A 15,775-nucleotide genomic window follows, 5' to 3' on the forward strand; every position below is an offset into this window, starting at 1 on the left:
TTCAAATACCATAAGCATCTTTGCCATTTTTGTCACTACTTGCAACTTGCAGGTATCCAGAGCTACCATTTGTCATAGTGAAGTGGTCTTCAATGCACATGCAAAGACTAAAAAAGAAGAGCATAAAAAAAAGCAAACAATCTGCAAGCCAGTTAAAAGACCATCCTTGTTTCAACTGATCTGTATTTTCATATAGTTAAGGCATCCACAATTCATGATTTTGTAACATTACGTAATTTAAACATTCTTCTTCAAAACACAAAAGATTATGATGAGTGCAAGTGTTCGTATATACGTACGTCTTTCATGACATGTAAACTTGAACACTTGCAGTCTTCATTACCTGGCATACTGGGCAACTATCAATAAACACTTCGCATTCTTTACAAAGACACAAGTGCCTGCATGGAACTAACAAGACATTGGCTTCTTTACTCTTGCAAGCTCTGCAGCATTTTAGTTGATGTATATTGGGTACTTGGTCATGTGAACCACTTGCCAGATGGTAGTTTGTACTTGAGGCAGCATCATTTACTTCACTATCTCCACACCCTTCCTTAGCTTGCATGGAACCATGGGCCATGGCCTGCTGAATATTGCTTTTCAGGGCATTAACAACAGACTCGTTGTACTTTGCTCTGTAATGCCATGACTGAGCTTCTACAGTAATCTGCCTAATTCTCTCCCCAAGCTCCCTGTTCTTGCGGTTCATATTGTCTATTTCAACATCTTTCTCATATAACTTCCTGCTAACTTCTTTTTGCAAGGAATTCAGTAAAGATACTGTCTGTCGATGAACCAACTCCCTCATGCCCTTCATCATATTATCTTCCTGAGTTACCAAGGATGAATCAGAAGTGCCCAAGGACTAAAATTTCAATATAACAGTAATTCAATGCAGAAAATCTATGTCAGTATCAGTATCCACATCCAAGTCATTTCTTATACTCTTTAATGCCCTGAACTACCAACATTTGACCGATTCACAGATATAAGTTGGAGACACAGACCTTTGTGATACTGAAAAGATAGAAATGCTCCTACTTATGCTCTTACTCATGTAATAAACAACATTTACAAGTCAATCCCAGCATATCAAAGGATGCATAATAATGACTAAATGCATGTCAGCCCCTTTCCCAGTAGGTGTACAGATATCAAAAATGGATAGGAGAAAACCATAAGTTCTTTTTACGACACATTGTATGGGTTAATCCAGATCAATCTAAAGGTTGATATGCCAAACTTCAGACCAAGTTAATGAATACATTACCTGCACTTTCATGTAGTGGTCAAATTCTTCTCTTTGCCTGTCAATCTCATATTTAAAACCACTGTCTATTGGTAGACGAGCAGGGAGGGCTGCTTTCATGTTTTCAGGAGCAGAAGTGACTGATGAATTGCGTTCTTTTTCCTCATAAGAAAGTCTAAGTCCAGTTGATACAGTAATTGGATTCAAAATACTTCCAGCTTGATCCACTTCATTCTGACCAAAGTTGTTATTCAATGATATCTGAAGCTTTTGCTGGCTATAGTTGGGTTCAACATCCCGGGCTCTTTTGGTAGGGCGAAGTGCAGCAGATGGGTGATCATTGACAGTGTGGCTTATCGGGTAGCCACTACATCCAACGGTAACTGAACAAGAAAAAAAAACTGTATGTGAGATCACGTAAAATGCAACCAGGAATTGTTAACACCGGTCAGAGTGGCTAAATATTTTACAGCAAGTCACTGAAGAAAATTATGCAAGTAGCACCAAACAAAGGACAAATCAGCACCATAATAAGCAAATAATAACATAGAAAGAAAGCATTAAAACTCTGATTAAACATGATTGTATGTGTGAGTGTGTGTGTGTGTGTGTATGTGGGTGGGGTAAGTATAATATATATTATGCAAGATTAAAGCACCAGAGAAGATCTAAACTACCATGCCTCCGTTAGATTTTAAAAACAAAGAACTCTACCTTTTGACAAGGTGATGACCATATTTTCAGAACACAAAAGTTGCCTTTTATAATATTCACCAGCCAAGAAAACAGAGCTACTCATGGAGAGAAGTAGGAATAAATAATGAAGTAACAGTTTTAGTTAAGTACTAATTAACTGATGTTGAGTATAGAACAAGTCTCATATACAATCAGATGACATCCAAGAAACAGTTTTAGCTATGTACTAATCAACTGACTCTTAGTTTAGAACAAGTCTCATATACAATAATCATATGAACAAATAAAATGAGCATTGAAATCATCACAAGCATTAACAGTAATCTGTTCATTGCCCCCTTAGCCAGAGGTGACTTAAGTTTCATACAGTTTTTAGGTAAGTCTATTAGTAAGACATCAATGAGATTGTCACAAAATCAAGTATCATATCAACCAAAGTCATTACACTTTAAATGGAAGAAATAAGAAAAGAATATGAATGTGCAGCCAGCATTCATCTTGGAAACCCCTTATAACAGCGACAGAAAAAATAAGCAGACTTAAGTATGAGAACATTTAACGAGCTACAAGGACTTAAATTTGGCAAAGACAAGGGCTGGTAATCGCGTGAAAAACATGACAACCTAGTGCTTGTATCTCCGAATCCTAAGCAACCATTCGAATCATTTGGTGAGTTATAATCTACATTGCAACCAGTGTATCAAAAACCTCTACAAGATTGAAATGAGCACTACAAATATAAACTTCATGTAATGTCAAATAAACAATATATCTAATTATAAGCTAGCGTATCACCTTACAGAGAAACAATTACAAATCATATTTTAGATTAAATTCAACACTACAAATTAATATTGTTTGAGCCCGCGGCATCTTTAGAAAATGGTGGCATTGGAGGCTGAAGAGGCACAATTAATAGATTGTGCAAGACACTAGAGGAGACGGCTTTAGCTGCGTCGTCCTTAGATAACATTTCAACAAGAGCGTAACATTTATTGTTAGAACTCATGATTACATGTTCAACCTCACCAAAATTACTAAATAACTCTTTCAATTTTTGGCAAGTATAATCTTCACTGCTTTTACCCCAAGATACCTTAAGCACCTTTTCCTTGTCAACACACATGTCTGATGACTCTTTCTTTGAAAGCAATATTTCACGAATTCTAGCAATTTCACCTAGAAGTTTTATAGCAATTTGTTCCTCCTCTTCTAGTCGAGCCAAATTAATATCAGGTACAAAAATATGCTCTGACCTCATCTTTCTACGCTTTGAATCTTGTTGTTGTTGTTTGATCATCTCACGCTTCATACGGAGTACATCATCAAATAACCTCCTCTTTTTCTCATCCTTGAGAATGTCGTAGGAAGCCTTGAGCTTTTGAAAGTTGAAGTGAGCATTAATTGGATCATCGGGTTTCTTATCTGGATGCAATTCTAATGCTCTCTTTCGATAGGCTTTCGATATGTCGATTTCAGAAAGCTTTGCCCCTTCCTTACCGGAGGGTAAATCCAAAGCAGCATAATGATCAACTTCAATATCCATGGAAGAATCCTAATTTGTAGATGAGAGAAACTTTGTATATTCTCGGGACTCATAAACAGACTTGTTCTATTTATAGGCGGCTTAATTAATTTTTCTTAATCCTACAAGGACTCGAATTAATTTTTCCTAATCCTACAAGGACTCGAATTAATAAGTTAGAACCTTGGAGTACAAGCAGCTTCGATTCCTAATACATTTTCTATACCAACTTGGATAGCCTATTAAGTTTTGTGCACATTCGCCACAAGCCCACAACTACTGCACCAATGGAAACCCCTTAATAACAGCCACAGATCAAGATTTATTTCTTGGAAAGTGAAAAATAAGATTGATCCGAACTGACAAAGGAACCCTAACTCCTTCTCTTCAAGTTTAAGATTGTTCACTCCAGACAAAGAAATCCAAAACATACATGAAACTTACCTCTTAATATTTGGGATCCTTTTCTGCAGCAGATAAATTTTTTAAGTCAGAAGAACATGTGCAGATTAGAAAGGCTACACCTGTTTAAGCACAAAGTTATCTTATCTTTCTCAAGAATCTAGCAAAAGGTTTTGTGTAATGTACCTATACATGTTTAAAAACAACGAAAATCAAATTGTTCTAAAATATAATGCTGAAGAAAGAAACGACAACGAGTCAGTCCCTTCAAGTGATCTGAACAAAAATAACAGGCAACTATCATTTTATGTCCCTTGTATGTTTCGGGTTTAACATTAAAACAAGTCTTTTGCCTATTTTGTTGAATTGAACAATGCAAGGAGTGATTCTATAAAATCAGCATAAGCTCAAAACCTTCATCAACATATACTTGCCAAATGTATATTCTTTACATGTTGGCTTCTTTTTCATTCCGGTGTGATTGGATTCTGTTCAACATCCCAAGGACTTAGAACACATCTTTTGTTCTTTCCACTACTTGAAGTGATTGTCTTGTCTCCTTTTTCAGCCCCACTTTATATTTTAACAGGATAGACTAAAGATGTGAAGAGATGCTGCATTGCAGGTCATCATTAGCATGAGCTAAGCTGCAATTTGTTTGTTCTAATTTCATCTAAAATTTATGGATTAGACACCTAGTAACTCACCAATCCTAGTGTCTCACCGCATGCTTTAGGCATCGAGGTACTGAACGACCATGAAGAAAAGGCGCTCTCCACATATGCCCTGGATCAACTCTAATTAATTAAGCACGGGCGCAATACAAGCCCAGCCCAGTTAGATTATCAGAAGTCTTTGTAACACAAATACAGGTCAGTTCATAACAATCTTCTAAAACCGATTCAACACCCTAGTCAGACTTCACAGCTCAAGCTTAAAAGTTAGGGATGAGAATGCTGAATGTGGAAATCCAAACACAAAAGGAAACCCCAAAAAAATAAAATAGAGCTTCTATTAACAATCAATCATCCAGATTCGTGACAAACAGAGCAAATTCACGAACCAAATTATTGAGTATCATATTGCAAAAACAGAAATCCTAATTGGAGTCAGCTGTACATATGGGAAACTTACCATCCCCAAACAGCTGCAGCTGAGGCAATGCAGCCACATTATACTGGAAACGATTCCCCTCTAATGAAGCCGGAAATAGACCGTTGCCACTACTACCTTCTCCAAACATATTCCTGAAATTATAGCACAAGATTAATCCAACAACCTCAGTATTCAACAACATCTCAATAAAAACCTCCAAAATCTATAACTCAACCCCAAGAATGAATCAAGAAAATACCCCTATAGATGGATCGATCCGTCAAACACCAAAAACCCCAAGTCCTAAACGTTGATAAAAACTCAAGAACCACCTTCAAACATAAGAAACAAGAAAACCCCAAGTCCCAAATGTTGATAAAAAGAAAAGAAAACTCAAGAAACAAGATGTTGATAAAAACTCAAGAAAACAAGAAAAAAAGGAAATAGGTACCTCGAAATTAGATATAAAAAAGAGGAAGAAAGAAGAGAGAGAAGAATGGGAGCATAATAGTAGATGGGGAGAAGTGATGGTGGTGGAGGTGTAATAGTTGTGGGGAAAGGTTTCGGTTAAGAAAAACGATTCCATTTGTTGGTTTTGGCGTTGGTATTGGGTATTGGTATTGGTATTGGTGTTGGTGATACAATCACAAGACTCACTCGTTGAAGAAATCTTCCTTTCTTTCCTTTTCCCTTGTCTTTCTCTTTCATATACTCTGTCTTTGGCAGCTTTCTTTTCCTTTTCCCACCACTAATTTATTTACTCTATTTCCGTTACCTTCTCATCCCTTTAATTTACCTTTTTACCCCTCCCCTCCATTAAATCTGCATTTTTTCCCGCATGAACCTCTACATAAATTGGAAGTTTTGAATATGAAAAGGGAAAATAACATTAAATTTTTTTTTATAGCAACTACAACGAAAAGTGACAATAACAAAATAATATAATAATCGAAACTTAAGAAAAAATATATTATAGTAAAATGCAAAAGAAAATCATTACAAAAAAAAAAAGAGAAGTATTGAAAAGACGTTTGAATTTGATGCAAATTATTAGTTTCATCCTCGAACTATTGACAATTTTAAGAACACCACTTTATTTGACTAACTTAATTTAATACATCCTGATTTGTCACATGACATAGCAAGCGTTCTCAAACTCTTGTAGAAGAATGAGACTCTTAAAAAAAAGTCGAGAGAAGTGTTAAAAGTATCACTAAAATTGACGAGAACTTAGGAGTATCTTTCATTCAAGTTGCAAAATTGAGATGTATTTAAATTCAGTCAAGTAGATGAGTGTTTTATGATAACAATAATTTGAGGATAAAATTAATAATTTGCGTCAAGTTCAAAAATATTTTCAATACCTGTCTCTCAAAAGGATAAAATTAATACTAAGATAGACATATAACCCCAAACATTTTAGATTGTGGATGAAATTAGCTTCACTATCTAACATGTAAGAAGAAAATGTTATACCTTCCGTCTCAATTTATGTGACATATTTTATATTTTGAGAGTCAATCAATTTAAGTATGATTAGAAATTTACGCGTAAAATCTTTAATTTTCTTGAAATGAAATTTATATATTTGTAAAGTATGTAAAAAATATTATAAGTCACAATAATTGACAATCCAAAATATTTAAAAGATTTATGAAAATTTTATGATAAAAAATAAACTTATTTATATTTAAAATATGTCACATAAATTAAGAGAGAAAATAGTATTTTAAGTTCAAAGAAGAAAAAATACTGTCATTGCTTCAAAGTTATTTTTATTAAGAGACAAACTAGTAAAATCTATAAATTTTTGGGTGAGTGGTTAAAGGGGTAAGAAAAGGGCATTATAGTAAATGAATAAATGATGCCATAGTTACTTCCAAAGGGGTTCTTGTCTGCAGGTGGTGGTCGGTCCTAGGCCAACAATCATCCACCCAAAATATGACATTTACAAGTGGAATCCAAGCTCTCAAGCAATACTTTTTTATTAGTATTCCTTACCCTTTCGTTTTAAAATGATTCTCTCTTTATTGTATTTGTTCTAAACAGATACATCATAAATTTTAAAATAATTTAATTTACATTATTCATATAACTTATTTAAGTGATTAACATATCTACCTCACACTAGCATAGATAGATTTAAATTTTAAAAGCTTCCTTTTTATATAAAACTTGACGTGGAATGATACTCATAAATCATAGCAATATCTTAACCAGATATCTCATATTTAAGATTTTTGCTATAGAAATATCCTTAGTAAAAAATATCTTCGCTTGAATTAGAAATGATACCGAATATTGAGGAGGTAAAAGAAAAAGTTGGAATGGGGGAGAGAATAGTGAAAAGGGAAAAAAGGAGATGGAAGAGACGTGAAGAATCCACGAGGAAATTTTGGAAAAATGAGAAGGGAGAGATGATAAGGATCTCCGGGTGAGGTGGTGCCAATGGAAGATGAGTCAGTAAGTATAAGTAGTGACCAATAAGGATTGTAATGGAGTGGTAAGTATTCCTTTATTTTTAACTAAGAGGTCTAGGTTCGAACCCTCTTGAATACGAAATCGATTTGTTAGGAAGCGCTTTATCCTCAATGTGAGATTTTTCAACATGAATTCAAATTTAGTCAAATATCGAACATCGAGTGAAAAACAAAAAAAAATATAAGTACGAGTAGACACGCATGTGAACATTATTAGTATTAACCCTTCAAAGCAGCCGGTTGAGACCACTCCACTTTGTGGTGGGACCCTTTTGTAAGGTTCTTCTGCGGGGGAGCCTCTAAGCATGAGGGATCCATTCTTTGGACAAAGTATTATTAATGTTGTAGTGGGTGGGCATAGTTTTGGACCAATTTGAAATTCGAATCATATTTTTGAATTCTTTTAGATATTTGATTTGGAGATGGGATATTTGATTTTATCTTACAAGCTTTTGATTTTGAATTGGATATCGAATTTGATACTTTACAATCATCTTATTAATAAATTCATAATATATTGATCAAGTCAAATTATTGGTTAATAAAGTTGCATTAATATTTTTAGTCAAAATTATATGACTTAAATAAAGTTTAAATTAGATTTGGGCTCGTCAATTAAGTTGATAATACGAGTCCAACTCATGTTCTTCAAACCCAGAGTCCTCTAAAATTACTTGAACCAAAATAACCCTAAAACCCCACCTTACGCCTATATAGGAGGATCTCCATAAGACTAGAAGAACACACGCTATTAAATACATAGAAAATCATTGTTCGTGTTGATCAACGAAACTTTAGTCTCATAAAATCATCATTTTTAATCTCTTTTTTTCATAATATGTCTAAAAGTTCATCATAATGTTTTTATTTCTATAACTTACATATTTTAATTGTAAGAGTTTTAATTGGTCAATACTTTCACCTTGTATAATAAAGTTGATCTAATCATCAATGTGTAGAATTTGTCTTTGAATTCTTATGACAATTTCTTTATAACACGAAGACTTCATATGCTAGCTTCCATTTCATTTCTCTACGCCAATATGACGTGTGATATCTTCATCGATCTTACTATTCTCTTTGATAATAGATCCAAGATACTTGAAACTTTGTCTCTCTTGTCTGACTACACATCAACATTATGTGTTACATCAAAATGAACTTACACTTCAAATATTTTATTTTGGTTCTAACCAATGTGAAATCTCTAGATTCTAAGTTTGTCTTCAAAACTCTAGCTTAGCTTTAACGACGATCGCTAGTCTCATCAACCAAATACATACACCATACACATCACATTGAGCATGTCTCGTCAATGTATCCTCTATCGAGGCAAATAAATACATGCTAAGTGTTGATGTCTGATGCCACCTATCAAAGCTAAAAGTGATCTATGTCTCTTCCCACTGTTTTTACTCTAGTCTTGATTTTATCATATATGTTCTTCATTGCCCTGGTGTGTACACCACTTATACCCTCTAGCCTTTAGGCAACTCCAAAAAACCTCCCTTACCAAAAATATAAAAAAAAAACTGAAATATTCAAATTGATCAATTCCCAAATCAAACTTCAAATAATTTCTACCTTATCCAAATTTATTCGAATATGATTTAAATTGTGCTAGGTTTTAAAAAATTGAATTTTTTCCCCCTAATAAACTAATTTATAAGGTTGAATTAAACTCGAGATTCAATTATTAATTATTTTAAGATTGCCCCTTTCTTCGCATGATTTTTCTTTTCTTCCCATGAATTCAAGTGGCAAAATTTGTACACAAAACAAACACAAGGCTCCTCACGTTGCCATTCAAACTCTTGATAAGAGTACATGTGATTTCAAATGGAAAATTTCTTTTCCAAATATTGAAATACGCAGTACACGACTTTACTCCTTTTTTTTTTAAAGAAAGAACTCGATTATGCTCAACTTGAGTCTAAAAATAAAATTATTTACTGTAGCCGATACGTGTTGTAACAACTAACCAATACTTATATGTTCTAAACAATGGAACATCAACACTCAATAGTGGCGGCATTAGACATTTAAATAAACAGATTTTAGAAAATTCTAAAATACTATAGTTATAATTTGAACAAATAACCTAAAATAATTTCTGAATACAATTTATCTGTCACCTTCTATCCGCAAAAATAGCTACCCTTTTCTTTTTCTATTAAGACCACCGAGATCTTCGACTTAGCTCCAAAGGTAATTCACCCGGCCCTTTCCCAACCTACAAGGAGAGCGGGTCCTAACTATCAAGGAGATTCAACAACTCACATGTAAGAGGCCTGCTAATTAGTCCATACAATATTAAGCCCAATAAAGTATTCTTAACTATAGCCCAATAGATTTGGCCCACAAGCAGAGCCCACCCGCACCGCCAAGTCGTTCATAACCCTAAGTCGGAGTATAAAAAGTTACCATTTTCTCGTATCTTAGGGCTTTAGATCGGCACCAGCTGAACGGCGATTGTGCTCTCTGGTATTTCTGTCTAATCTCTCGGCCTGCGAAAATGGTATTACTTCTTATTTCCGCCTCTTTGATTTCTTATTGATTTACTGTGTGATACTAAAGTACCCATTCAATACTGTTCATTACTTAAATTGATATTTTCCCATCGAAGTTCAGAAATCTCGCTGTAATCAAACGTTCTATTGTCATATTAATGTGTTTTAACTTTGTTCAGAAACTAGATGAAATGACGCGTCGTATAGTTATCCAGTACATGAATCTATCGAGCTTTTAATTTGCTCCTCTGGTTTGCTGATATATAGTTTTTGTAGTTGCGGTTTTCGGTATTTATTCCTGATTCCTTGGTAGAATTGTACCCATTGAGCACATTCTAGTTTAATAATTGAATAGCAGCAAGTCCATATATCTTTGCTGTAGCCATGTAGGATTAATTATAGGCCTAGCTCAAGAGCTACATGCCCAGTGTAAATCCACTAAGTATGGTCTGGGGAGGGGAGTGTAGCGTGTACCCAGACCTTACCTCCACCTCGTGGGGTAGAGAATTAGAGAGAATTAGAGAGCTTTCATAACAAAGCAATGTTAAAAACAACATAAAAACACAAAACAGACGTAACAAATAGTAATGAAATCATTAAGCATCAAGTTCTACTTGACTTTGATTGATGTTCTAGCTCCTATAATTCTTGAAAGGAAGACTTTCTACTGAAATGAAATGAGCACCAGAATTGGGGACTGAAGGGTAGCCAATAGACTGTGTGATAATGGTTTATTCTGTTTGTTGAGGAACTTTAGGACACAAACATTATCATCATTTACTATATATTTCTTAGATATGTTATGATTTTCTCCAATGTTGTTGATTTGAATGACCACTTTCTACCTGCTTTTGGCATGTAATAATGCCTTCATATGTTCCATGTGGCTTAATATATTAACCGTTCAATGTGGCTCTTGCAGGTGAACGTTCCTAAGACAAAGAAGACCTACTGCAAGTCCAAGGAGTGCAAAAAGCACACCTTGCATAAGGTCACACAATACAAGAAGGGGAAAGATAGCTTGGCTGCTCAGGGAAAGCGTCGTTATGACAGGAAACAATCAGGTTATGGTGGTCAGACCAAGCCTGTCTTCCACAAAAAGGTAACATATTCAGACTAGATATAAGCATTTTCTTTTACAAAATAACATTGATATACAAACAAATTTTAGCAAGTATGAAAAATCTTTTCACAGATTTAGCACTGTATTTGGTCTACTGGTTAATGAATAACTGACCTCTTCCTTTTTGCTGATACAACCAAGGCTAAAACCACAAAGAAGATTGTGTTGAGGTTGCAGTGCCAAGGCTGCAAACATGTTTCACAGCACCCAATCAAGGTTTGATAATGGAATTTGATCTCTGCTATATGTAGTAGTGCTTATTTTGCATGTTCTGTAAGTTGAATCATTTTCTCTTTTCATGCAGAGGTGCAAGCATTTTGAAATTGGTGGGGACAAGAAAGGAAAGGGAACCTCACTTTTCTAGATTGCCTCTGAAGTCACCCAGAACTTCCTTTTTTGCCTTCTCCTATGTTGCACTGTTGAATTTTAGTTATTTTGGATGTTGGTTCTTTTGTGTTACATTGTCTTTCCAATAGAGATGATTTTGTGTTATGAAATAGTTATATGGAGATCCTATCTATATTCTAGTTTTTTGGTAGAGTATGTTTAATGTTTTAGTAATTGAGTTTTAAGTCATTGGGATGCAGGTCAAATGTTTTAGTTTATATAATAGCAATGTCCCTTTAAGAATTGCACACTTTGAATGCATGGTAGTTTGGTTGAAATCCTACCGATAAGTCAAAATGCATTATAGTGTTGGACTCACTCAACCTGATAGACGTTGGGATATATCATGCGTAAATCATGTGCATTAGACAAAATGAGACTGCAAAGTTGAATGCTAATTATTGTGGTGAAATCCTAGTTAAGAGTTTAACGATCTTTGGTCTTTGTTGGCCTTATTGCTAGCTTTTGTTATTGAAGGTTTCTACTCTCTTGCATCTCTCAGTTTGGTTTTCTCTTGGCTCTATGAACGTACTATATAGATATTGCTCCTTTCTGTTATTCAAAGAGAGAGTTAATTGTTGTCTCCGTGTGTATCTAGTTTGTTTTTTCAGTTGAAAAACCCATTAAGATGCTGTGTAGTCTATCAAAGACATCAAATCCTACGCAGAAGTGTAACGTTTCCTGCTGCGTGAAATATTCAGACTACTTTTGAACATTGTTTGTGTATAAACATCAGTTCACTATTCGCCCCATTTTTTTTTTTTAAGATTTCTCATTCTCACAAACCAAAGTCAACGAGAGTACAAAGAATGTAAAAAAATAATATCAGAAGCGTTTTACCAATTTCTATTTCTACTTGTTTTTGTTGTTCTGATAAGGTCTCTAATTTTTACTTAGATAATAGTTTTCAGGCAAAAATTCTCCGTTGATATTATTAATCGATATTATGAAATAACTTGTATATATGTAAGAAGTTCCATTTACAAAACCAAAGAAGCTAGCAAGGCCTCTTTTTAAAGAGAATGTGATTGTAAGCTTATCTTTTTTTTTTGGTTGGTGTCCAGTATTCACATTGAAGTCCGACTAAATTTGGATTCGTGTCGGGAAGTCTCACATTGGAGGTAAAGCACTCCCTAACAAAGGCAATTCCGTACCCAAGGGTGCTCGAATCCGAGACCTCTTGGTTAAGGATGAAGGAGTACTTACTGCTCCACCACAACCCTTGTTTGTGTGTAAGCTTATCTTTGAGATTTTAAAAAAATGAAGATACATTCTTTCTTCCATTTGTTTTTTACTCCTACTAAAATGGGCGGGTTGTAATCCAATCAGCTTCAACCCGTTTTCAATATGTCCAAACCTGATCCAACTCGCCCATTTGCCAGTACTAGGCCAAGATAACAAAGTTTCTCTGATGGTCTTTCATTTTAAGAACTCTCTAGTCAATAATAGCTGCAAGGAACAAATTAGTTAGAAATGCTCAATATATCTGTTCTGTTTTGTCATTCTTTTGGTATTTCTCTGTAAGAAGAAGTCAGCAAGTAAGTATTTAGTTTGTCTTGTAAAATTAGTTATAATCTATTTAAGTCCTGTCATTTTCCTAAAACTTGAGTAGCTTAATTTGGACCAGAGTGGGGTGCATCTTCAGTAACTTGAAATGAGAGGTTTGTCTCTCGAAATCTTTTTGTGCTTTTCCTCTTTCTGAATTTAAGAATAAGTAGCATAGAAACAGTTGATACATTCTTTTGTAGTACAAAAACAATAACATGAACTCAGCGGGTGAATCTAGGATTTGAAAGTAGTAGAGACACTATTGATTCGTGGGCGCTTTATGGGTATTGACGTAAGTAGGCATAGGTCAAGGCAAGACGTATTCCCACCTTTCTTCACTTTGCAATAGCTTGATCACATAGACGTGCGTGAATGAAAATATATACCTCAAATTTAAGATATATACATACACATTAAAAGATTGTTTACTTTCATTTGAAATTTAACACTTGTAAATATTTTTAATTATTTAAATTTAAACTTAGAAATGGATTGATTTAGTGGGATATAGTTTCAATTATCACTTTGTGACTAGATTACAAGTTCGTATTCCGACAAAAAATCACTCTTTATTTTAAATAGAGAAATGCTCTGTAATTGAAGTAATCATTAGTAGACAAAGATTGCTTTAAAATAGTAAAAAACATAGTTGACATTTAGCTATATTACATATTTTCTCTAGTTTTTTTTGGTTAATATGTCTTATCTGTTGTTACTTTGGATCAATCATAATTTGTAATTTAGTACTCTATCATGAGAAAATCTGAATCTTTTTTTTTTAAAAGGACGCGATAGCCCATTGACCCACTTAATTACGGAACTAATTTCCTCCATTTGGAAGTTAATCATTGAGATTAAATTACGTTTCAACTACTAATGAGTTTCCTTTTATTATTTATCTTGAGATGGGGGCCGGTCGGAGCCCGGTCGAGGGCATCTTCGACCTGTTTATAAATGGCTAAAATTATATTTTATGTATATATAGTAATTGTTGAACTTTCTTCAACTTTTTTATGTGTTTACTTAGTCATATTTTGAACACTTTTGTTAAAATTCTTGCTCCATCGTTGGATGGGGTAATGTGTAAGTTTTCTTTAAGCTGCAACTTAATGCATGCATGTGCAAGCTCTTGATGCACTCTAATAACAAGTTAACAACATGACTCCATAAATAACATAACATATACGAAGACCTTATTTCTATCTTGGTGGTTGTTTTCGAAAGGCAATTGTTCTAATAATCATATAATAACAATTACCTCCAAATTTATTGGAAAAAATGAAAATTATGAAGGAAGAAAAGATAAACTATAGTGGGAATATAGACTTTGAACTTTGCTTGAGAATCAAGCTTCAAGCCCCAAAACAAAGGGGACTAAATAGAGGTATTTTATTGGGCTATAAAGTGGGCCCTTCACCGACAAGAGTCCAAAAAATACCTTAAACATAGGGCTTAAAGAGTAAAGTCTACGTATTTGGGCCTGATAGCGTGTACGCAATCCATGTGACTAATTAACAATATGGGCTTAGGAGTGTGGGCCCATATAGGCCCTACCTGATTTGTCCTAATTTTCTCAACCTCCTCATTTCTTATGATTGAAATTTGAAACATCATATCATGCTCTTTCCTTATTTGTCTTATTTTTCACCATTCCCCACCATAAGCAATCGCAGAATCAGGAATTTCACGAAGGATGTCTAAAAAAAGGGAAAAAAAAGTTGTTACTAATGAGATTTGAACACATGAACACTTAGAGCTCTTTCAAGGCATCTAAAACAACTAGACTACAACACCTTGTTTTATCCAAAGTGTCCAAAATATATTATTTAATCACTTCATATATCATTTTACTTATATATACGATATTGTTTTCTGATGAAGGGTGTCCCTCACTATAGGGTAGCTACGCCCATGACAATAAGATCTTGATATTTTTAGACCAGGTATTGTATGACCTGACCATCTCATCTTAACGATTAAAATACTTGAGGGTACTCACTTTTAGTTACTTCATTATACTTTTTAACATGTCCCCAATTGCGATCAAAATATGATACAAATAAATGTTTTTTTTTTTGAGATTTATATATATGATATGTTATAATGTTAAATTATTTGACTGTCTAATTTCAAATTTCAAAATTCAAAATGAGGTAATCACACGTTTCAATATTAAGACCTCCAATTTTATAATGGTAGCACATTATTCCTTGAAAAATTCTCTTTTAATTTTAAAAGAAGAACTCAAATGGAATCTATCAATTGGGAATACAAGATTGAAAGTTTAAGCAAATAACCCAATTATTGGACTGATGGGAATAATCACTTCAGATACTTTTAAAAAATATGTATATTATTATAAAAAAAAAAACTAGTGAACATTGTTCTTAAGAGACAGCCTAGTGGTCAATAAAGTGGTTGAAACCCATAAAGTCTCAGGTTCAAATCCATGGATAAGAGTTGATGCATGTTGCTACCTAATGCAATTTCCGATAAAATTAGTTGATGTACGTGAAAGTTGTCTGAACACCACAATCATAAAAAACAATAAAAATACAAGCGAAGATGACAAATCTGAAGTTTTACAATGATATAATTCCAAAAACTTTATAAAGAACATTATGTATTTCTTTATTGGAAGCTTACAAACCTATTTTAGCATATACTTTTTTTTTTTTTTTGTGTTAAAAGAAGAATCAACTATCAATCCAACAAAAACTTTCCTTTCACCAAGACAGGTGGGTACCCCCCCCTCCC

At 34.0% G+C, this 15,775-nt stretch overlaps 2 protein-coding genes across 4 annotated transcripts; one reads left to right on the top strand and one right to left on the bottom strand.

Moving 5' to 3' along the window:
* Positions 1–166: 166 nt before the first annotated feature.
* LOC102589416 (BOI-related E3 ubiquitin-protein ligase 1-like) lies at positions 167–5,701 on the bottom strand. Of its 3 annotated transcripts, none has more exons than XM_015307376.1 (5): positions 5,422–5,701; positions 5,230–5,302; positions 5,010–5,122; positions 1,274–1,635; positions 167–832 (listed from the first exon to the last, which is right to left on the bottom strand). In XM_015307376.1, the coding sequence occupies exons 3-5, from the start codon at positions 5,116–5,118 to the stop codon at positions 305–307; spliced, it is 999 nt and encodes a 332-aa protein (XP_015162862.1). In that variant the 5' UTR covers positions 5,119–5,122; positions 5,230–5,302; positions 5,422–5,701; the 3' UTR covers positions 167–304. The 3 variants fall into 3 exon arrangements, with proteins under 3 accessions (XP_015162862.1, XP_015162863.1, XP_006344405.1); XM_015307377.1 differs by lacking the exon at positions 5,422–5,701 and adding an exon at positions 5,320–5,389 and having other exon boundaries at positions 5,230–5,265; XM_006344343.2 differs by lacking the exon at positions 5,230–5,302.
* A 4,161-nt stretch (positions 5,702–9,862) lies between these two features.
* LOC102589971 (60S ribosomal protein L44) lies at positions 9,863–11,644 on the top strand. Its single transcript, XM_006344344.2, has 4 exons — positions 9,863–9,968; positions 10,883–11,062; positions 11,225–11,299; positions 11,388–11,644. The coding sequence occupies exons 1-4, from the start codon at positions 9,966–9,968 to the stop codon at positions 11,445–11,447; spliced, it is 318 nt and encodes a 105-aa protein (XP_006344406.1). The 5' UTR covers positions 9,863–9,965; the 3' UTR covers positions 11,448–11,644.
* Positions 11,645–15,775: the final 4,131 nt, after the last annotated feature.

Source organism: Solanum tuberosum, unplaced genomic scaffold, assembly GCF_000226075.1.
Source record: "Solanum tuberosum cultivar DM 1-3 516 R44 unplaced genomic scaffold, SolTub_3.0 scf00055, whole genome shotgun sequence".
Lineage (NCBI taxonomy): Eukaryota > Viridiplantae > Streptophyta > Magnoliopsida > Solanales > Solanaceae > Solanum > Solanum tuberosum.

Bases quoted from the DNA above. Each gene is read 5' to 3' on its own strand.
- LOC102589416 (XM_006344343.2), bottom strand. From the start codon at position 5,118: ATGTTTGGAGAAGGTAGTAGTGGCAACGGTCTATTTCCGGCTTCATTA. The intron at 1,636-5,009 runs GTAAGTTTCCCA...TTTCTTGTTCAG, and splicing joins GCTGCAGCTGTTTGGGGATG to TTACCGTTGGATGTAGTGGC. The intron at 833-1,273 runs GTAATGTATTCA...TTGGTAACTCAG, and splicing joins ACCACTACATGAAAGTGCAG to GAAGATAATATGATGAAGGG.
- LOC102589971 (XM_006344344.2), top strand. The intron at 11,063-11,224 runs GTAACATATTCA...GATACAACCAAG, and splicing joins AGCCTGTCTTCCACAAAAAG to GCTAAAACCACAAAGAAGAT. The intron at 11,300-11,387 runs GTTTGATAATGG...CTTTTCATGCAG, and splicing joins TTTCACAGCACCCAATCAAG to AGGTGCAAGCATTTTGAAAT.